Source organism: Hypanus sabinus, chromosome 20 (assembly GCF_030144855.1).
Source record: "Hypanus sabinus isolate sHypSab1 chromosome 20, sHypSab1.hap1, whole genome shotgun sequence".
Lineage (NCBI taxonomy): Eukaryota > Metazoa > Chordata > Chondrichthyes > Myliobatiformes > Dasyatidae > Hypanus > Hypanus sabinus.
Genome location: NC_082725.1, coordinates 73,106,140 through 73,128,437, shown reverse-complemented (window position 1 = coordinate 73,128,437; position 22,298 = coordinate 73,106,140). Strand labels below are relative to the sequence as shown.

The following is a 22,298-nucleotide window of genomic DNA, read 5'->3' as shown; positions in this document are numbered from 1 at the left end:
TTGTTGCTGTGTTATGGGCTCAGATCACTTCAAGGCCAGACTGGTTAAGAACTCCTCAGTGTGTGAGTCAGGTGTCAGATTACATTAAAAAGCCACCTCGTTGGCTATGGTGGCCGGAAGCACTGCAGCCAGCGATGTGCGAGGGTGGAAACTGATCAGGGACATGGTGACATAAGTGTAGAACCGCAGCAGGCCCGTCTGTACCCAGAACAAATCTCTTCTGCCTCCATTTCCTGTATATGTGAGCCTGACTAAGTAGCTGCTCAGTGCCTCTATGGTTGTTACCCTTTCTACCAGCATTCCTTGCAGCAACTTCCAGGCTGCATTTTTCCTTAAATCTTTTCCCCTCTCACCTTAATGCACGTCCTCTGGTCACAGGCAGCATAAAAGCAAAAGTAAGGGAAGTTAGAGGATTGGAAAGCTTTTGAAAACCAACAGAAGACAACTAGAAAACCATAAGGAGAGAAAAAGATGGAAATTTGAAGCCAAAAATATCAATGAGGATACATTTCACCTATACAGTATAAAGAGTAAAAGAGAGGTGAGAAAATGACACTGGACAGGTAGTAATGGGAGACAAAGAAATGTAGTTTGCATTAGTCTGTGGAAGTCACTGGCAGTATGTCAGAAATTCCAGACCGTCAGGGAGCAGATTTGAGTGTGGTTGCTATCACTAAGGAGAAGCTGAACGGTCTGAAGGTAGATTGGTCACCGGGACCAGATGGACTACACCCCAGCGTTCTGGAAGAGGTAACTGAAGAGATTGTGAAGGCATCATTAACGATCTTTCAAGAATCACTAGATTCTGGAATGGTTCCAGAGCACTGGAAAATTGCAAATGACACTCCACTCTTTAAGAAGGAAGAGAGGGAGAAGAAAGGAAATTAAAGCCCAGTTAGCCTGACATCAGTGGTTGGGAAGATGTTGGAATTGATTATTAAGGATGAGGTTTTGGGGGTACTTGGGGGCACATGATCGAATAGGCCGTAGTCAGCATGGATTCCACAGGATGAAATCCTGTCTGATTAATCTGTTTGAGGAAATAATAGGCAGGATCGACAAAGGAGAGTCAGCGGATATTGTTTCAGAAGGACTTTGACAAGGAGCTGCACATGAGGTTGCTAAACAGGATAGGGGCCCAGGGTATTACAAGAAGGATACTAGTATGGATAGAAGATAGGCTGATTGGCAGGATGCAAAGAGTAAGAATAAAGAGAGCCTTTTCTGGTTGGCTACTGGTGGGTGACTAGTCAAATTTATCAGGGGTCATATTGGAAACTTCTTTTCATGTTATATGTCAGCAGTTTGGATGATGGAATTGTCGGCTTTGTGACCAAGTTTGCAGACAATACAAAGATAGTAGATGGGCAGGTCCTGTTGAGGATCAGAGTCTGCAGAAGGACTTGAACAGACTGGGAGAGCAAAGAAGTGGCAGATGGAATATTGTGCAGGGAAGTATTTGGTCAAGTACTTTGGTAGAAGAAATAAAGGTGTAGACTATTTTCTAAACAGGGATAAAGTTCAGAAATCAAAGCTGGAAAGGACTTGAGAGTCCTTGCGCATTACTCCCTAAAGATTAACTTGCAGGCTAAGACAATGGTGAGGAGAGCAAGTGCAATATTGGCATTCATTTTGAGAGGATACGAGAGCAGGGGTGTGATGCTGAAGCTTGATAAGTACATAACTGTTTGAACCTAAGTGGACAGGCACAGGCAGTCAGAGGAATAACAGCATGGTCTGAAGAGGTTCTCCAGAGTGGACCCTCTCCCTTGGTGAATTCTGGAGTAGAAGTCATCTCCTTTAGGGGGAAGGGGTGATTAGTATTTCAGGTTGACACCCTGCATCCGTTCTGATGAAGGGCCTTGACCCAAACTGTTGATCATCCCTGTGCCCTTACAGATGCTGCCCAACCTGCTGAGTTCCTCCAGAGGTTTGTTTTTGCTGCAGATTCCACATCTGCAGTCTGCAATCTGGTTTGGGATCTCTGTACAAAGAAACATAGAAATCTACAGCTCATTACAGGCCCTTCGGCCCACAATGTTGTGCTGACCATGTAACCTGCTCTAGAAACTGCCTAGAATTTCCCTGCTGCGTATCCCTCTATTTTTCTAAGTATGACTCACTCTGTCAGTTCAGCAGAGTTATTGAATTCATGGTTAATCAGACACTCTGGGCTCCAGCCTGTGATTTGAGGTGTTTTCTCAGAGGACATCAGCTAGACTTACTGAGACACAGAGCAGGCACAAGTTCAGCCTCAGACCCTAGAAACCTTGCCGCCTTACTTTGACCCTTCAGGAGGCTCTTTTAAAGCTTGCTACTCGACCGAGCTCTGCTGGCTGTGATTGTGATAGTTGGTGGCACTACAGATATGCAGTGCTGCCATTGTAACTCATACCCTCAGTAAGCAGTGAGATGTTCAACCCAAAGTTTCCCAAATACACAGAAACTCAGCCATCCATCCACACCCTGGAATGTCCCATTCTCCATTCTTGTGGGATTGCATTCAGTTGGGAGCCCAGCTTATCCCAGTCGCACATCCAGCTGCTGAGGGGTTCTGCTGTTGAGTGGCGGTTTTGCCTTGTGGAGGATCCAGGCCTGTGGTGGTGTGGTCAACATACCAGTTCTTGCTGTGCCTCATCCCTTGTCCCAGGAGTCCTTGGGGCAGTGCTGATTTGGATGTGACTCAGTTGCAGGAAGAGATCTTCTTTGCCAAGGCCAGATCCACAGTATTGCAGCATCCCAAGGTTACTGCAGAGCTAGTAAGATAGATCTGTGGTGTGACATCAGTTTCAGTGCAAAGCAATCCCTAATAAGCACTAAAATGATAGTATGTGATTTGTTTCCGTGATCGTGACTAGGGGAAGAATATGCTTAATACTCAGCAGAACTTTTGTGATCTTTAAGATACCCTCCTAGGGATCTTTTGTCCACAGAAGGAAAATGAGGCACTTGAGACAGTGTGACCAGAATGGTGCTCCTGTTGGTGGCAAACGTACCGGCCTCGTGGCTGGACTCTGCAGTATTTTGTGGGTAAGGAGGAATGTGTTGCCTGTTGCTGAAGCAACCTGACTGAGCTGCAGGGCCACACCTGGACTATTGTATAGTCACCCTGCTGTGTGGCGATCTGGTACAGGAGTACAACATTATGAAATATATAAATGGGATGAACGCACACAATCTTTTTGCCATGGATGGGGAAGGCAGGTTTAAGGTGAGATGGGAATGATATGACTGATGGTTTCAGTGTGAAGCAGCAGATGCCACTGACTGGGGTTAATTGTGCAGTAGGTTGTATGGGCAGCCAGTGACAGCCGATCTTCTCTCCCTCATTGGGAAACAGCCTCATGTTCTTCGGCTATCCGCAGGATTCACTCAGAGGCTGACCGCGGGTAGCCCGGTGCAGAACCCATGCACACTGACACTGAATGGATCTTTCTTCAGCGTGTGCACTCATTTTTGAGGAAGGATACTTCCTTGACACAAGGTCCTAGGACATAGAACTGCTCCAAAAACACAAATAGGGTAGATGCTGGGAACCTGAAATAAAAGCTCAACGTCCTGGAAATGTTCAGCAGTTGGGCAGCATCTGTGGTGGGAGAACCTGTGTCGGTGTATCAGGTCAATGAATCCTCCCCTTGCCCTCAGTAGACATGGTTCCATTTGCAGAGAAGTTGGAGAGGTGGGCAAAGGGAATCTGTGTGACAGGCTGGAGCCCAGGGGCTTCTGAATGACGCAAGGAGGGGTGGTGAATCCCAGCGGATCTGTCTGTCCAAGAGGAGACACAGCTTATTGCTGCTTAGAGCCTCTCTAATGTACTTGCGGTGTTCTGCTGATGCACTGACTACATTTTGGAGGCAGGATTTGTGTTGGGTTCTGCTCTCTGTCTGCCCAAGAGGATCATGACCAGTGTTTCTGGATGGATGTACAGAAACAAAAGCAGAAAATACTAGAAATATTCAGCAGGTTGGGCAGCACCTGTGGAGAGAGTAAATGTTTCAGTTCAGAGGCTCTTCATCACAACTGAAAAAGAGAGAGCAATTTTAAGTTGCAGAGACGATGTGGGAGGGTGGATTGGGACTGAATCTGAGCAACTTGGATTAATGTTAATGAGCAAAAAGGGCTGGCGTGGATGTGGTGGCCAAGGGGCCTATTTCGGTGCTCTCTGAGAAAGGCAATGTCTGACAGATTAATGCAGCAGAGAAACAGGCCTTCAGCTCAAATGAGCAAGTTAGTCCCATTTGCCCATGTTTGAAAACACCTAACCCTTTTCCATCCATCTTCTCTCAAGAATTGTTACTTTACCTGTCTTGTTTGCTTCCTCTGGCAGCTCGATCCATATACTCTGTGCAGGTCATAAAAATTTCTTCAGGGTCTTCAGGGGAGGCTGAGGTTGTGAGTGTTGTCTGGTCACTGGGTTACTGAGGGTAGAGAATGGAACACAAAAGCTGTGGTCTTGCTCAGTATGTCGGACCTTCCCAAAAGGGAGAGCTGAACTGAGGTGATTCACAGGTGGCTTGCATCAGAGTGACAAACAATATAAACTGAGCTTGGAGCATTCACTCCCGAGTCCTGCAGGATGCAGCATGGCCAGGCTGAGATGAGGTGTAACAGTGCAGGGGGCTTCAGACAGAAAGATCCAAGTGGGGTGGGGAACTAAAGTGAGAGGCAACTGGGAGCTCGAGGTCAGTACTGTAGACTGAGGCGGTCTACACACGGTTTCTCCACATTGTGAACTCCAAACGGAGAACTCTGTCTGCAAACACACCCCATCAACGTTGAGGTTGTTGTCTATGCACAATTGAAGTGGAACTCTGTAGCAGCACCACAGGCACAAAGCATCAGATACACAAGAGAAACATAAACTGTTCATCGTGGAAGAACACAGAACATTTTAGTGCAAAAAATGACCAAACTGACCAGACTGTTGCTACACTAAGGCAGTGACTAGGGTTGTGCAAGTTGGTTCAGGAGCCAAATAGTTGAAGGGACATAAATCTTGTTGAACCTGGTGGTGAGGGACTTTTGGCTTTTGTACCTCCTGCTTGAAGGTAGCTGTGAGAAGATGGCATGGCCTGGATGGTGGAGCTGTGTCTTTCCTGAAGTGGTGCCTTAGTGATCCTCATTTTAATAGAGACTGGTACCTGTTCCTACAGAGCTTCCTGGTGCATTCCTCAATTATTTGCTGGCTTGTCACAGAAATTATTTACTTAATGCATAAGCAGTGTTCATCGTGTTATCTACTGGTTTTGGTTGTAAGACTATGCATTGTTTAAGCTTTGTAAACAGCCAGTGAGTTCTGGACTGTGCTCTTTAATCATTGTGTATCCAGTTACCTGCTCCAACAACAGCCTGCAGTGGCAGTGAAGTACAGCAAGGCGGTTGTGGTGTGGCAGGAAGAAACTTGTGCTCCGTCAGAGAACTGGCAAAGTTTTTGTTCTTGTCTGCTCTTTGTTAAATGGCAAAAGTTCAGATACTTCGGGATGGAGCAGAGGCTGGGTTTGTTGCCTTGGTAACGATATACCTGCCCTTCCTAAAACCAGTCTTGCCAGTATGTTTCTGCACATAGTAAACATTATAGCAAACTGAATGTGCTTTTTCCAGCCCAAGCCCTTTCAGATTGCATGCCAAGATCTAGCAGCCCAGGGCTTGTTTTGCAATGGAGAGTCGGATCATACATCACTTAATCCTGTACTCTGGGACTGGCCCTCCAAGCTGAGCAACGATCAAGTGAATCCCTGTTCTTGAGGCTGGAAACTGCATGGTGGGCTGAACAGACCCCGTTCTAGTGGGTTCAGCCCTCTTCCTCCACTGCCGTTGCTTTGATGTTGAACTTGTTCATGTAAACGTGAACTGAGACAAAATTCTGTGCCCAGCTCCCAACTCCTGCAGGTTGCTGTGTGTTGCTCACGCACACTAGCTTCCCTCTGAGCTTACTTTGCTTTTATATTTTGCCAGTTTGCTTTCAAATCACTCACCCTCTCCTGATGTCTGTTAACACCTCCCCCTCATCCCACCCAGTAGTTCTGGCATGATGATTATCCCTTCATCTTTGGCAGCCAGGCCCAAGGTCTGAGCTTCAGAACAACTTCTCTAATGCTGTCGGGCTTCTCTTGAAGATGGAGGTAGTTGCTATCTTTCTTCCACCCAGGGTTAACTTGTTTCACACCTTTCCAGTGAGAGGGGTAAGTTCAAAGAAGATGTTTGGCAAGTCTTTCATACACAGAGTGGTGGGTGTCTGGAATGTGCTGCCTAGGGTGGTGTTGGAGTCTCTCAGATAGGGACATGGCCGGTAGCCCTCTGTTTCGAAGGTGATGATGAGCTGTCCTCTGTTGTTCAGTTCAGTTTCCATCTGTTGCCAGTGAGGAGGCACTACATGAGGCTTCTGTACTGGCAGGGAGAAGCTTGCAAAAAGGAGAACTGAATGTACAAGACTGCTGGCCAGCGGTGGAAGCTGAAAGTAAAAGCAACAAGCACTCCCCACTAGACATGTCACCACCAGCAGCATTTTCATCTGCAGTTTGGAAGTTCAAGAGACTGGGTATGATTACAGTCTTTGCCCTTTACAGCTGCCCCAAACCAACAGATCTCGCCATATAAGACTATGATAATAAACCTGATTAGGATTCTGATGCTGATGTGGGCATTGTGTAGGCAAAGAAATTAATTTAGTTTGATTAGTAAGATATTTAGTTTGGCCCAGCATCATGCACCAAATGGCCTCTTCCTGTGCCACACATTTCACTTTGCCGACGCCAGGTTCTCTCGATGCGTTTCGTGTCAGGCTTGGTTTAAGTGCCAGTGGCTGGGGGGGGGGGGCGGTTACACTGGAAGATTTGCTGCTGTTACAGACCAGTGGTTTTCAGCCACCAGAGCACTTTGGCCCAGGAATTACACTTCCCAACTGCAGCTGGATCGGAGATGGAGACAACAAATCACCATCTGTTGAACATGACTTTGGCCAACATTGGAGGCTTGACATTATGGAACCACCAGTTTGTTGAGCGCCCGCCCGTCCCTGGGACAGTGACTTCGGGTGCCCGCCCGTCCCTGGGACAGTGACTTCGGGTGCCCGCCCGTCCCTGGGACAGTGACTTCGGGTGCCCGCCCGTCCCTGGGACAGTGACTTCGGGTGCCCGCCCGTCCCTGGGACAGTGACTTCGGGTGCCCGCCCGTCCCTGGGACAGTGACTTCGGGTGCCCCCCCGTCCCTGGGACAGTGACTTCGGGTGCCCGCCCGTCCCTGGGACAGTGACTTCAGGTGCCCGTCCACTTGTGTGGACATTCAGGGCGTCTGTCTACGCAATCTCTCATGGTCACCAGTGGTAGTGCAGAAAGAGTCAGTCCAACCGTTCTCTCGTGTGCAACCCAGGCATTTGCTGCCTGCAGCTTATCCATTCGCAAGTCAGAATTGAAGCTGCACCCACCACGTCATCCAGCAGAGCTTCAAGGCCAGGACTGCTCATCACGTGGAGATGCCTGTCCTTCTCACGCCTGGACTGTTCCCCAGTCCTGTGCATGAAACCAAACCAGCCAAACTCCTTTGCCATCGGCCGGGCGTTTTGTCACAGCACAGAAGCAGGCTCATACCATGTTACCTGTCTGTATTAGAACAATGCCTTTTAAACCTTGCCTATTCTAGTGTCCATTTTAAACATAGTGACTCCATGACCTCCTCTGACCGCAAGATTCAGATGTCTACTGCTGTGTGTAAAATGCCCACTCCTTTAAAACTCCTGCTTATCGTACTCCAGTGAATGGTGTAGCTCGTCTAATTCATTGCCAAACTACTGTGAACATGTCTACCTACTTCTCAGCAGAATCGAGGACAATATCAGCAGAATTGATTCTTGTACGTTTTCCCACAGTGAGCCAATGAGAACAGCTTCATAGCTGAAATTCCTTATCCCTTCAACATAGCAACATATTACAAGTGCCCAAAACAAAGCAGAGTAACTCACACAATGCTGCAGCAACTCAGCAGGTCAGGCAGCATCTACGGAAACGTCTTGGGATGAGACCCTTCATAGGGGCTGGAAAGGGAGGGGGAAGACAGTCAGGTGAGAGGAGGGGAGGGAGGGTAAGTTGCAGGGTGATAGCTGAAGCCAGGTGGGTGGGGGAGGGGAATGAAGTAAGAAGTTGAGAGGTTATAGGTGGAAAAGAAGGAATTTGATAGGAGAGGAGAATGGAGCAGGGAGGAAGGGGATGGAGGGGCACTGGGGGAGATGATCAGCAGCTGGAAACACTCAGCCTAGGGGAATCCGTTTATGTCTCAGTGACCATTTTTCACAACTATGAAGATAAAAATCAAATTAGTTCTTAGTTGAGCTGGGCAGAGGATAAAGGTACTGGGATGGAGGAAGGAGACACAGAGAGACGACTGGGAGTAGTGTTAGCTGGAGAGGGTGATATCCCCAGAGATATCTGTGTCTGCCCAAGGTAAAAGAAATCGGAAACAGCAGAGGGGCAAGGATGGTGAAAGTGGGAGACCAATCTGGAATGGCTGGTTTTCTGACGTGTTTCAGTTTCGACATTTCATTCCAGTGCTCGGAATTGAGGCAAGTCTCAGCAGGTCGTGAGGTTTGTGCCTGCTTTCCGATTCATGGGAACAGTGCAAGAGGCCGGGGTTAGCTGGAGACTTTGTGAGACAGGCAACCAGAAAGTCTGGCTGAACACAGTTGTTCCACGAGCCAGTCACCAAATAATCTCCGGCCTGACCTTGCTGAGTTTTTCCAGCATCTTGTGGAAACTCACGCAAAACGCTGGAGCAACTCAGCAGGTCAGGCAGCATCTATGGAAATGTTTTGGGACGAGACCCTTCATAGGGACTGGCAAGGGAGGGGGAAGGCAACAGAATAATAAGGTGGGGGGGGTCCCAGCATCAGCAGCCAATCTCTTTTTATTTCCCCAGTGAAGACAGCACTTCATAGTGCACACCAAATGTAGCATCCCAGATGGGAAAAGAACAGGTGATCTGGAGTTGCTTGTGTCCCTGGACGGTGGGAAGGGGAGAAGGGAGAGGAGAGGTCTTCCATCTCCTGCCGTTGGAGGGGAAGGCACGGTGAGAGGGAGTGGTGAAAGCCAAGGGTGTCTGCACAGGTGCAATGAAGAGCCTCTGACTCATCACAGACACACAGCATCTTTCACAAAATGTACAAATTAAACAAATTATACACAAGTTTTGCAAGAAAGAACACAATTAGAACAAAAAGGTCCATTTTCATGTAAAGTGTTCAAAGTGTTCTCACTGCTACTAAACTGTGGTGATTTGGGTTTTGCTGGTTGGATTGCGAAGCGAGTGGCTGAAGGGAAGTAGCTGTACTTGAACCCTCTCCTGGCCAGTGGTCAGCAGAGGGGGAAGAGTGGACCCAGGAGTGGTGGGGGGATAGTTGCCCCAGAGTGCTGAAAGGAAGTCGGAGCGGAAGGTGTGACTGGTCACAGTGTTTTGTGCGGCTCAGCATGGGACTGGTATCTGTGACGATCCCATTTACTCTGCAACCTGCTTGCTCATTTTTAAAAAATCGTTCTACTGCTTTTAAATTCCCATCTCTGTAAAAGGTTAACATAGGAATGTGGAGTATTCAGCTTTCAGAGTCAAATCACTTAATTTACTGTCAAACAGTTAAAAGGGGCTTCTCATTAGATCTTTTCTGGGACCCACAACCTCCGAGTCACAACAATCTCAATGAGCCACATCGATGTTGACCTACTGTCACTTAAACGTGTCCATTTCCTGAGGGATTAGCGGTTTAATGATCTGTATCCACAGTGGATCCCAAGGGTGCATAGAACATCTTCCAGGCAAAGCTCTGGCTCCCGCCCCAGGATCGCTGGGAGCAGCTCTGTATCCCTTACTGTCATAAAGTTATACAGGTGTTTCTTGCTTTACAACCATTTTGAGTGGAGGGTAATATAATTGGTGGAAACGTCCAGAATTCACAACCACCGACATTGAGTTAGAGGCGAGGCTGACTTAATGACATAATTACATGAAGTTCTGTTACCATGTTTCCTATTCAGTTTTTGAGGTACAAGAAATGAGCTGTTGGGGATATTCAAGGCAGCTGGTGAACTCGATGGCTGACACTGGCTTTTCCTGTTTGTGTTCTCACAGGCACATGAAGATCCATGAGAAGGAGCCTGCACTCACCGGGACCTCAAGCCCTCCGTCACCCAGCAAGCGCCGAAGACTCTCGGTCAAGAGGAAACTGAGCCAGGAGGAAGGTGACTCGAAGGAGGAAGAGTCTCCCAGCAAAAAGGTAATCCAGTCTAGTTAACATTTAGTGTGATAGGTATCATATCCTGGTTGGGGTCCTGGTCTAGGAAGGGTTTGGTTAGAATTTGCCCACCTACCCTCAGCCCATCTTTGCTGGGTCCTGGCATACACTTGACTAAACCGCCCAAACGTTTTCCTTCATACAGGCCACACCACAGATCTGCAGCATCTCTTACAGCACCCAACCGTGTCCTTCCTCTGCTCACCCCCCAGTGAAAGCCTTGGTCAAGATCTCCTCAGCTCTCCGTTTCCTACAACACCTTCCTGGCCAACTCTCAGAGTTTGCACTTGAGATCATTTAAAGCTTCACTGTCTCTATCCTAATGCCCACTTGACCCCACCTGTCACAGTTAAATGAAGTCTTACTTTTAGAATCAGGATCTTACCCCCTTCCTCTGGTTCTCGAGTTTCCACCTCTGTCTCATCGCCCTGTGGCTTTGGAGCTGTCAGATTACTGATGCGTTGGTTGAGGAGAAACGACGTCTAGAGTCCCTGATTCTGGATATACCTGGGTTGCTGTGTCGATTAATCAATTTGCTGAAGTCTGCTGCTCACCAGAAGTGCCCCACATCCTAGATCCGAGAGCATAGCTGCCTTAACAGAGGTTTGCTGAGGTACATGTGATGCAACATGTAAACGACGAGTGTGTCTCCGAGCACGACTGAAGCTCAGAGAGAAGGGTTGGACTGGGCCCCTGCTCCATTCTGAGTGAAGTCTTGTTGCCCACAGGAAAGGCACCAGTGCAGGGTATCGGCAGACTGCTGTTGTGCAGGGTCGGGGGGAGGGGCACAGGGTCGGGGGGAGGGGCACAGGGTCGGGGGGTTGAGCGCGAGGGGCACAGGGTCGGGGGGAGGGGCACAGGGTCGGGGGTTGAGCGCGAGGGGCACAGGGTCGGGGGGAGGGGCACAGGGTCGGGGGGAGGGGCACAGGGTCGGGGGTTGAGTGCGAGGGGCACAGGGTCGGGGGGTTGCGAGAGGGGCACAGGGTCGGGGGGTTGAGTGCGAGGGGCACAGGGTCGGGGGGTTGCGAGAGGGGCACAGGGTCGGGGGGTTGAGCGCGAGGGGCACAGGGTCGGGGGGTTGCGAGAGGGGCACAGGGTCGGGGGGTTGAGCGCGAGGGGCACAGGGTCGGGGGGTTGCGAGAGGGGCACAGGGTCGGGGGGTTGAGCGCGAGGGGCACAGGGTCGGGGGTTGAGCGCGAGGGGCACAGGGTCGGGGGGAGGGGCACAGGGTCGGGGGGTTGCGAGAGGGGCACAGGGTCGGGGGGTTGAGCGCGAGGGGCACAGGGTCGGGGGTTGCGAGAGGGGCACAGGGTCGGGGGTTGCGAGAGGGGCACAGGGTCGGGGGGTTGCGAGAGGGGCACAGGGTCGGGGGGGTTGAGTGCGAGGGGCACAGGGTCGGGGGTTGCGAGAGGGGCACAGGGTCGGGGGGAGGGGCACAGGGTCGGGGGGTTGCGAGAGGGGCACAGGGTCGGGGGGTTGAGTGCGAGGGGCACAGGGTCGGGGGGTTGCGAGAGGGGCACAGGGTCGGGGGGAGGGGCACAGGGTCGGGGGGTTGCGAGAGGGGCACAGGGTCGGGGGGTTGCGAGAGGGGCACAGGGTCGGGGGGTTGAGCGCGAGGGGCACAGGGTCGGGGGTTGAGCGCGAGGGGCACAGGGTCGGGGGTTGCGAGAGGGGCACAGGGTCGGGGGGTTGAGCGCGAGGGGCACAGGGTCGGGGGTTGAGCGCGAGGGGCACAGGGTCGGGGGGTTGCGAGAGGGGCACAGGGTCGGGGGGTTGAGCGCGAGGGGCACAGGGTCGGGGGTTGCGAGAGGGGCACAGGGTCGGGGGGGTTGAGTGCGAGGGGCACAGGGTCGGGGGTTGCGAGAGGGGCACAGGGTCGGGGGGTTGAGCGCGAGGGGCACAGGGTCGGGGGTTGCGAGAGGGGCACAGGGTCGGGGGGGTTGAGTGCGAGGGGCACAGGGTCGGGGGGTTGCGAGAGGGGCACAGGGTCGGGGGGTTGCGAGAGGGGCACAGGGTCGGGGGTTGCGAGAGGGGCACAGGGTCGGGGGGTTGCGAGAGGGGCACAGGGTCGGGGGGTTGAGCGCGAGGGGCACAGGGTCGGGGGGTTGAGCGCGAGGGGCACAGGGTCGGGGGTTGAGAGAGGGGCACAGGGTCGGGGGTTGCGAGAGGGGCACAGGGTCGGGGGGAGGGGCACAGGGTCGGGGGGTTGAGCGCGAGGGGCACAGGGTCGGGGGGAGGGGCACAGGGTCGGGGGGTTGAGCGCGAGGGGCACAGGGTCGGGGGGTTGCGCGAGGGGCACAGGGTCGGGGGGTTGAGAGAGGGGCACAGGGTCGGGGGTTGCGAGAGGGGCACAGGGTCGGGGGTTGAGAGAGGGGCACAGGGTCGGGGGTTGCGAGAGGGGCACAGGGTCGGGGGGTTGAGAGAGGGGCACAGGGTCGGGGGTTGCGAGAGGGGCACAGGGTCGGGGGTTGAGAGAGGGGCACAGGGTCGGGGGTTGAGCGCGAGGGGCACAGGGTCGGGGGTTGCGAGAGGGGCACAGGGTCGGGGGGAGGGGCACAGGGTCGGGGGTTGAGCGCGAGGGGCACAGGGTCGGGGGGTTGAGCGAGAGGGGCACAGGGTCGGGGGTTGAGCGCGAGGGGCACAGGGTCGGGGGGAGGGGCACAGGGTCGGGGGGTTGAGCGCGAGGGGCACAGGGTCGGGGGGAGGGGCACAGGGTCGGGGGTTGAGCGCGAGGGGCACAGGGTCGGGGGGAGGGGCACAGGGTCGGGGGTTGAGTGCGAGGGGCACAGGGTCGGGGGGAGGGGCACAGGGTCGGGGGGAGGGGCACAGGGTCGGGGGGAGGGGCACAGGGTCGGGGGGAGGGGCACAGGGTCGGGGGGAGGGGCACAGGGTCGGGGGTTGAGCGCGAGGGGCACAGGGTCGGGGGTTGAGTGCGAGGGGCACAGGGTCGGGGGGAGGGGCACAGGGTCGGGGGGTTGCGAGAGGGGCACAGGGTCGGGGGTTGCGAGAGGGGCACAGGGTCGGGGGGTTGAGCGCGAGGGGCACAGGGTCGGGGGGTTGAGCGCGAGGGGCACAGGGTCGGGGGGAGGGGCACAGGGTCGGGGGTTGCGAGAGGGGCACAGGGTCGGGGGGTTGAGCGCGAGGGGCACAGGGTCGGGGGGTTGAGCGCGAGGGGCACAGGGTCGGGGGGAGGGGCACAGGGTCGGGGGTTGAGTGCGAGGGGCACAGGGTCGGGGGGTTGAGTGAGAGGGGCACAGGGTCGGGGGTTGAGTGAGAGGGGCACAGGGTCGGGGGGTTGCGAGAGGGGCACAGGGTCGGGGGTTGAGTGGGAGGGGCACAGGGTCGGGGGGTTGAGCGCGAGGGGCACAGGGTCGGGGGGAGGGGCACAGGGTCGGGGGGTTGAGTGGGAGGGGCACAGGGTCGGGGGGTTGAGCGCGAGGGGCACAGGGTCGGGGGGAGGGGCACAGGGTCGGGGGGTTGAGCGCGAGGGGCACAGGGTCGGGGGGAGGGGCACAGGGTCGGGGGGAGGGGCACAGGGTCGGGGGGTTGAGTGCGAGGGGCACAGGGTCGGGGGGAGGGGCACAGGGTCGGGGGGTTGAGCGCGAGGGGCACAGGGTCGGGGGGTTGAGCGCGAGGGGCACAGGGTCGGGGGGAGGGGCACAGGGTCGGGGGGTTGAGCGCGAGGGGCACAGGGTCGGGGGGTTGAGCGCGAGGGGCACAGGGTCGGGGGGTTGAGTGCGAGGGGCACAGGGTCGGGGGAGGGGCACAGGGTCGGGGGGTTGAGCGCGAGGGGCACAGGGTCGGGGGGTTGAGCGCGAGGGGCACAGGGTCGGGGGGTTGAGCGCGAGGGGCACAGGGTCGGGGGGTTGCGAGAGGGGCACAGGGTCGGGGGGAGGGGCACAGGGTCGGGGGGAGGGGCACAGGGTCGGGGGTTGCGAGAGGGGCACAGGGTCGGGGGGGTTGAGCGCGAGGGGCACAGGGTCGGGGGTTGAGCGCGAGGGGCACAGGGTCGGGGGGTTGAGCGCGAGGGGCACAGGGTCGGGGGTTGAGCGCGAGGGGCACAGGGTCGGGGGGGTTGAGCGCGAGGGGCACAGGGTCGGGGGTTGAGCGCGAGGGGCACAGGGTCGGGGGGGTTGAGCGCGAGGGGCACAGGGTCGGGGGTTGAGCGCGAGGGGCACAGGGTCGGGGGGTTGAGCGCGAGGGGCACAGGGTCGGGGGTTGAGCGCGAGGGGCACAGGGTCGGGGGGTTGAGCGCGAGGGGCACAGGGTCGGGGGGTTGCGAGAGGGGCACAGGGTCGGGGGGTTGCGAGAGGGGCACAGGGTCGGGGGGTTGAGCGCGAGGGGCACAGGGTCGGGGGGTTGAGCGCGAGGGGCACAGGGTCGGGGGTTGAGCGCGAGGGGCACAGGGTCGGGGGGTTGAGCGCGAGGGGCACAGGGTCGGGGGTTGAGCGCGAGGGGCACAGGGTCGGGGGGTTGAGCGCGAGGGGCACACGAAGATGATGCTGAAGCAGTGGCTGTGTGTCCTTTCCTGCTGACTGAAATCTTGTACAGCGGAGGTCGGAAGGCTGAGTGTGGCTCATGCCTCTTGTTGCCTTCAACAGGAGCCTCCTCATTCTCCCAACCCTCTGCCTCTCGTATTTCCTCATTTTGACATTTGTGACCCTCGCTGCACAGGGGTCAGTCTTTTGTGCCGCAAAGGGGGAGTTCAGAATGAAAGCATGTTGCTGATATTAAAGCAGTCGCTTCAGCTTGTACACCTTTTACATTCTAGTGAGTCTCAGCAAAATCAATGAGAATATTTGTTAATCAGCACAGCCACATAAACTCCCAGTGCCCCCAGATCTCCTATCTCTCCTCGACAGAGTGGGTGAGACTTCAAAGAGCAGCGGCAGTGCTCTCCGTCACCTCAGAGTGACAGAAGTCATTAACATCTGGCACTGCTGCATGACCATAAGCACAGTCAAAGCAGTCAGCTTTGAGGGGGAGAAAGGGGTTGACATCTCGAGGGGTGCTGGGAAGGAAGCTGGTATGGGAGGGGTTAATTTAAGGTTGGAAGTGGAAGAATTGTAAGAGTGAAGCAGATTTTAAAACAATGTGGAGTTGGACTGTGTGTGTGTATGTTGCTGATCAGAGGACTAAGCGAGTGACTGATGCAATATCCAGTGAGATTGTTGCTGTGCCTTGCATTGACCTGGAGAAAAGGATTGAACGGATGCAGGAGGGAGAGGAATTTCTTGAACAGCCTCTCCCTGCACCCTGGGATTGCGGGGGTCTGAGGCCCACTTGCTGCTGCTTTCAGATGGCCAGAGGCACGTGGGACTGCTGCTGGAATCTGGAGCAGCTTCATGGTGGCATTTATTGAGGAAATGGAGAGTTGATGTCCATCTGTTCTAGTGCCTGACTGTTAAAGAATGATGAAGTGACTGAGAGGATTTGCCCCCAGAAGGGCAGGTTCGTCTGCCAACAGTCAGATGGTAGAGTGTCCGAGCTATATATGTGGCGGTGTGAAATCGTGCTGGCACGAGTTGTTTGAAGGGAGACACCTATCACTTGGATCAGGTTTGCAAACAGTTTATGTCAATAAAATCTCAGCTGGCTTGCCAGAGCTGAACAAAGGACCCTCGTCTCTCCTGACCAGGGAGTGGCTCAAGGTGAGCTGCTCGAAGTGAGATCCTCCTGCGAACTTGCAGCACCTCGGTTGCCGTGGTCTCCATCTCAGGAAAGACAAGCATTGTGAGATCTTTATTGCAAACTCCCTTCCTGAGGCAGGTTGCTCCACATCTGACCTCCAGAGGCCACACCAGACATTCAAGGTTCACTTACTTCTCCATCTTTGTCCTTCCTTCTTTCTGGAGCACACCTGTCCTGTACGCTGAGCAGTTGGTCTTTAAACACCCCCCACTTGCCCAAAAACAGCTGTTCCCCATTCACCTAATCTGCGCTGCTCCAATTTAATATTCTCCCTCAAGGTCACTATTTAAACTATCTTAAAACTTAAGGACTTTTGATCACTGTTCCATTGAAAGCTGGGTCACCTGGCCAGGTCTGGCACATCCTCTCCTCATGAGAGTTGCAGTCTCTGCGTATTTTTTTAAGAAACACTTCTGCTGGATGCACCCAACAAATTCTGTCCCATCTAAACTGAGAAAGGTCCCAGTTTATATAAGGGAAGTTGAAGTCACTCCCTACAACAACCTGTCACGTTTACACTTTCTCTGATCTGCCTACCCCAATGCCCCAGTGGTCTGTTTTACATCAGCAATTGCACCTCTCTTATCTTTGAGTTTACCCATATAGACTCAGTGAATGAGCTCTTCTCGGCAGTTCCCCATCTCCCCTGTTTTACTTTCTTCTCTATCTTTTCTGAAACATTGAACATCTATTCCTGTTTCCTCTCTCAACCAAGTCTCTGTCATGAGCACAATGTCACTGTTTCACATACTGACCCAAGTTTATCAACCTTCTCCATAATGCCCCCAGCATTAAAGCACAGACACTTCAACCTGCTCATCCCATTTTGTCTGTTTTCTAGCTCCTGTCTGTCCTTACTGGTCAGAATATCTACCTTCATCTCTACAACTCCACTTTCTGATTTGGTGATTTTGTTCCCATCACTTCTCCAAGTATCACTAGCAAACCTACTAGTCAGTATATTGGCTCCCCTCCAGTTAAGCTGCAACCTGTTCTCCCTTGGACAGATCGTCACTGCCTAGGAAATCCACACGGCAAATTCATCTGTTTTACCCTTCTATACGCAGAGGTTACTATCTTTTCATCCTCTTTGCAAACTCCCTACACTCACTGCACAAGACCTGTTCCCTGTCGTTACTGCCAATGTGCTCCACGACCTCTGGCTGCCAACCCTCTCCTTTGAGAATGTTTTGCAGCCATTCTGAGACATCAACTGGGCTAGAGTTAGAATTGTGCAGGTTAGTTCAAGAACCTGCTGGTTGTAGAAAGGTAGCTGTTCCTGAAGCTGATGGTATGAAACTTCAGGCTTCTGTATCTTTCAATCCAGATTTGAGTCTCAACCCAAAACAGATCCAGTCCCATAGTATCTCAAATATCTCTCATAGTACTAAATCCATCAATGTTGCCTGACCCGTTGAGTTCCTCCAGCTTTGTGTTCGTTCTATACCTCCTACCTGATTGTAGCCATGACATAGTGTGCATCTTTGATGATTGGTGTCATTTAAACTGATCCAACGTCACAGATGGATGATTTACAGCAGAAGTGGCCTGTCCTGATACAAAGCTAACTGAAGTATTCAGCTTTGAACCTGGAAGGCAGCACAGTGCCCAGATGGAAGATGGATGTTGTTTCTCAGTCTTGCATGTTTGGGAGCATTATAGGAGGAGGGTGGAGAACTTGGTTTTGCTGCAGGCTCCTGAGCACAAAACCCGGCTCAGCCACCCAGTGCAGTAAGGAATTCCTTACAATTGGGAATGTTAAGCCTGCTGCCTCTAACGTTCCATGGCTTGTGTTTCAGAGCAGGCCTCAGCCCTCAGTCAAGTTAGCGTGGTTTTTTGTCGATGGGTGGGCTGTGAGACACTGGACCTCACCAACTAGGAGGGGGTTGGAGTGGTCACGTGCAGTTCTGCAGCAGGTTGTGATGCTGGCTCACAGCTCCAGCCATCCACGTTCGATCGTGACTTTGGGTGGAGTTTGCCTGTTCTTCTGCATTTGCCCCATATCCAAAGGTGTGATTAATTGCTTGCTCTAAAATGCTCCTGAGTGTAAGGCGTTGCAGTATCCTTGAAGAATATTGCAGCATAATATTACAAAAAATCCACAGATCCTTTGGATGTGGGTGAGAGGGGGAATGAGACTGGTGGGATGGTTCCGGAGGCCTCTCCCTGTATTGTGTGTTTCTGGCTGTGTGGGGTAGCTTAGAGTCAGAGTTGTACAATGTGGAAAACAGACCATTCAGCCCAACACCATCTAGTCCCATTTGCCTGTGTTTGCTCACATCCCTCCAAGTTATTGCATTCCTTCTATCTGTGCAGATGGCGTTAAAACGATGCGATGGTTCCCATTCTTCGTGGGACACAGCAAGCAGCTTAGGCTGTCCTGACTGGTGTACGAGGTGCTGCAGACGTGGGTCACTGATGACTGTCCGAGTGCCTTTAACCTGGCATTAGTCAGCTCGGGGACCTCGAGGCCCATCCCCTGTCGATGGATTACTGAAGCAGGGCTGTGCCGAGTAATCAGGGACAGGTGGATGGTGAGGACAGGCACTCGGGTTTCTGGCTTCCAGCTGTTATTTGAAGACAATATTTCCATTTGTTGTGCAGTGTAAGGCATAATGCCAGATCAGCTAATTACAGTCTGTTCTTTAAAGGCCCAGAAGTCAAGTCAAAGTAAATTTATTATCAGTATGTACCTTACTGCATGTTACCATTTTCTTGCGGGCATTCACAAAAATGATGTCCCTATTTTGCTTGGATGTGCGATGCTGTGAGAGAGTCAGATGGGGTGGGAGGGGACGCGCTCTGTAACTGTTCTAGCCTGAGTTCTCTCGAACCACAGTTGCTCGGATGATGGGGAGAGAGATTTCAACAGGTTCAGTTTTTTCTGGCAAAGGATCTCTGGCCTTGTTTCCGTTTTCATCGCCTGAGCTTCAGTAGTCCTTTAACATCACACGGTAGAGATTGCAGTCACATATCTCAGTCCCTGGATGTCAGGAGTGGGGAACTGGAGACATGACACGAGAGGAAGGTCAAAGGAGGAGGGGGTGGGTGTGAACTTGCATAGGGAGCCAGTCAATCACTGCAGGAAGCAAGGCACAAGATCCCGGTAACTAGCAAAGCCGCCACATTATTCGATTTCCCAGCAGCCCAGCTGAATTTCCATCACAGAGTCCTTCCTGTTGGTACTCCACTGGAAACGTGATGACAGCTCTCCCATTCAGAGTAACCAGGCATAAGCAGGTGTGTGCTTCTTGTGTTCAGGGCAGGCCGTCAGGTTTACCAACCCAGCTCCATCCTCTCCCACAGTCAGAAAAATCACACAGCCCTTCTGCCCACTGTATCCATACTGACCGAGTACCAATCTGTACCAGCCCCGTGTGTCAGCAGTTGTTTAACAGATAAGAAGTTCATCCAGTGACATAGAAGCTGTACTTCAGCCCAGCGTCAGGGAGGGGCAGGAGGAGGCGGCGGCCGGGCCGAGGGAGGGGCAGGAGGAGGTAGGAATTGTAGCTGGAGTCCAGAGGTTGGAGCCCTTATTTCATGACTTGGTTGTGCTTACAACAGTTTGTGTCAAGTTGTCACATCCAAAGAGGGTGCTCTGCTGCTCTGCCCTTGCCAGTGCAGGCACATCCCTCCCTATAGTATGGAGAGCAGGATTGTGCAGAGAGTGGATATGAGAGGGCTTGCCCTGTTCAGCTGGCTTCACAGCAGCAGACTGAGTGTAGGTCTCCACGTAGTGAGAAACATTTACTCCTGACAGACATGACTAAAGACAGCTTCATGGGAGAGAGAGGACAGCTGAGGAATTTTCATCAGAAGAGATTCTCTTCTCCGTGCAGCTGCTGCCTGACCTGCTGTGTCCTGTATTTTGTTAAGCTGCCAGTGTGCTCATTTTGTTTTAGTTTTTAACTCCAAACTCTGCCCTCTCTCCTTCCATGACCCAGATTATCCAAGACGATGCCTCTGAGACAGAGGAAGAGAAGAAGGGCGAGGAGATTCTGCACTGCCCTGTGTGTCTCAAGACTTTCATCTGCAAGTACGGCCTGGAGTCCCACATGGAGACGCACCCTGACTCCAGCTTGAGGTGAACTAGTCTCTGTCCAGTCACTCTTTGCTTTCCTCTTGATCCAACCAGATTCTCCTACACCCACGTCAGCCTCCCTCACAGTTACTCTTTTCACTCCGGCACCCACTCCATCTGACCATCACCCACACACTCCTCCCTCGGTACTGTCCCTCCCACAGTGTGGCGCTCCCTCGGAACTGCCCCTCCCACAGTGTGGCGCTCCCTCGGCACTGCCCCTCCCACAGTGTGGCGCTCCCTCGGAACTGCCCCTCCCACAGTGTGGCGCTCCCTCGGAACTGCCCCTCCCACAGTGTGGCGCTCCCTCGGTACTGCCCCTCCCACAGTGTGGCGCTCCCTCGGTAATGCCCCTCCCACAGTGTGGCGCTCCCTCGGTACTGCCCCTCCCACAGTGTGTTCCTGTTGTGATGGAAATAACTGGTTCTTTGAGTCTCAATAGTAGAGGCCTGGACACACACAGTTTTAATAATAAGGAATTTATTTACAAGGGAAGTCAGGTCAACACAAGCAGCTACAATACACAGGAAGCGGTGTGGGGACAGGGTATGGTTACACATACAAAGAACAAGGGAAAAGCACTACAACCTTGGATAGCTGCGGCTCCCTTACCAGGACAAACGATAAACCTCCCCAAACATAAATCAATGCACTTAGCTCCAATGAGGTGGTCTGTAAGAGAGGGCGAGCCAAGAACAAGTCTCACCTTTTATAGCATGGGGCTGGGCGCGATAATCCAATTAAGGTGACCAATAATTTAGGTGTACATTGATTAGTTGGGAGGGACCAAATGTTGATTGGCATGTGGTGTGTCCTCTGACCAGCCAGGTGGCAGTGCGTCTGTCACGTGGCCGGTATCTCTGAATACAGGTCCCTCACTACTGCCCCTCCGACCGTGTGGTACTCCCTCGGTACTGTCCCTCCCACAGTGTGGTACTCCCTCGGTACTGTCCCTCCCACAGTGTGGTACTCCCTCGGTACTGCCCCCCCCAGAGTGCTGTGCTCTCTCAGTACTGCCCCTCCCACAGTGTGGTGCTCACTCAGTACTGCCCCTCTGACCGTGTGGTGCCCTCTCAGTACTGCCCCTCTGACCGTGTGGAGCTCTCTCAGTACTGCCCCTCTGACAGTGTGGAGCTCACTCAGTACTGCCCCTCTGACAGTGTGGTGCTCTCTCAGTACTGCCCCTCTGACCATGTGGTGCTCTCTCAGTACTGCCCCTCTGACCGTGTGGTGTTCACTCAGTACTGCCCCTCTGACCGTGTGGAGCTCACTCAGTACTGCCCCTCTGACCGTGTGGTGCTCTCTCAGTACTGCCCCTCTGACAGTGTGGTGCTCTCTCAGTACTGCCCCTCTGACCGTGTGGAGCTCTCTCAGTACTGCCCCTCTGACCGTGTGGTGTTCACTCAGTACTGCCCCTCTGACCGTGTGGAGCTCACTCAGTACTGCCCCTCTGACCGTGTGGTGCTCTCTCAGTACTGCCCCTCTGACAGTGTGGTGCTCTCTCAGTACTGCCCCTCTGACCGTGTGGAGCTCTCTCAGTACTGCCCCTCTGACCGTGTGGTGCTCTCTCAGTACTGCCCCTCTGACAGTGTGGTGCTCTCTCAGTACTGCCCCTCTGACCGTGTGGTGCTCTCTCAGTACTGCCCCTCTGACCGTGTGGTGCTCACTCAGTATTGCCCCTCTGACCGTGTGGAGCTCACTCAGTACTGCCCCTCTGACTGTGTGGTGCTCTCTCAGTACTGCCCCTCTGACCGTGTGGTGCTCACTCAGTACTGCCCCTCTGACAGTGCTGTGCTCTCTCAGTACTGCCCCTCTGACCGTGTGGTGCTCTCTCAGTACTGCCCCTCTGACCGTGTGCTGCTCTCTCAGTACTGCCCCTCCCACAGTGCTGTGCTCTCTCAGTACTGCCCCTCCCACAGTGTGGTGCTCTCTCAGTACTGCCCCTCTGACCGTGTGGTGGTCTCTCAGTACTGCCCCTCTGACAGTGCTGTGCTCTCTCAGTACTGCCCCTCTGACAGTGTGGAGCTCTCTCAGTACTGCCCCTCTGACCGTGTGGTGCTCTCTCAGTACTGCCCCTCCCACAGTGTGGTGCTCTCTCAGTACTGCCCCTCTGACTGTGTGCTGTTCTCTCAGTACTGCCCCTCTGACCGTGTGGTGCCCTCTCAGTACTGCCCCTCTGACAGTGCTGTGCTCTCTCAGTACTGCCCCTCTGACAGTGTGGAGCTCTCTCAGTACTGCCCCTCTGACCGTGTG

General features: G+C 53.6%; 1 protein-coding gene across 7 annotated transcripts in view; it reads left to right on the top strand.

Annotated features, from left to right (window-relative positions):
- LOC132378631 (ras-responsive element-binding protein 1-like) overlaps positions 1 to 22,298 on the top strand; it is a 140,040-nt gene that overhangs the window by 80,735 nt on the left and 37,007 nt on the right. For all 7 annotated transcript variants that reach the window (XM_059945744.1, XM_059945741.1, XM_059945746.1 and 4 more), the window contains 2 exons: positions 10,111 to 10,255; positions 19,909 to 20,048. In XM_059945744.1, coding sequence (XP_059801727.1) covers positions 10,111 to 10,255; positions 19,909 to 20,048 — 285 coding nt within the window. The remainder of the gene's footprint in view (positions 1 to 10,110; positions 10,256 to 19,908; positions 20,049 to 22,298) is intronic.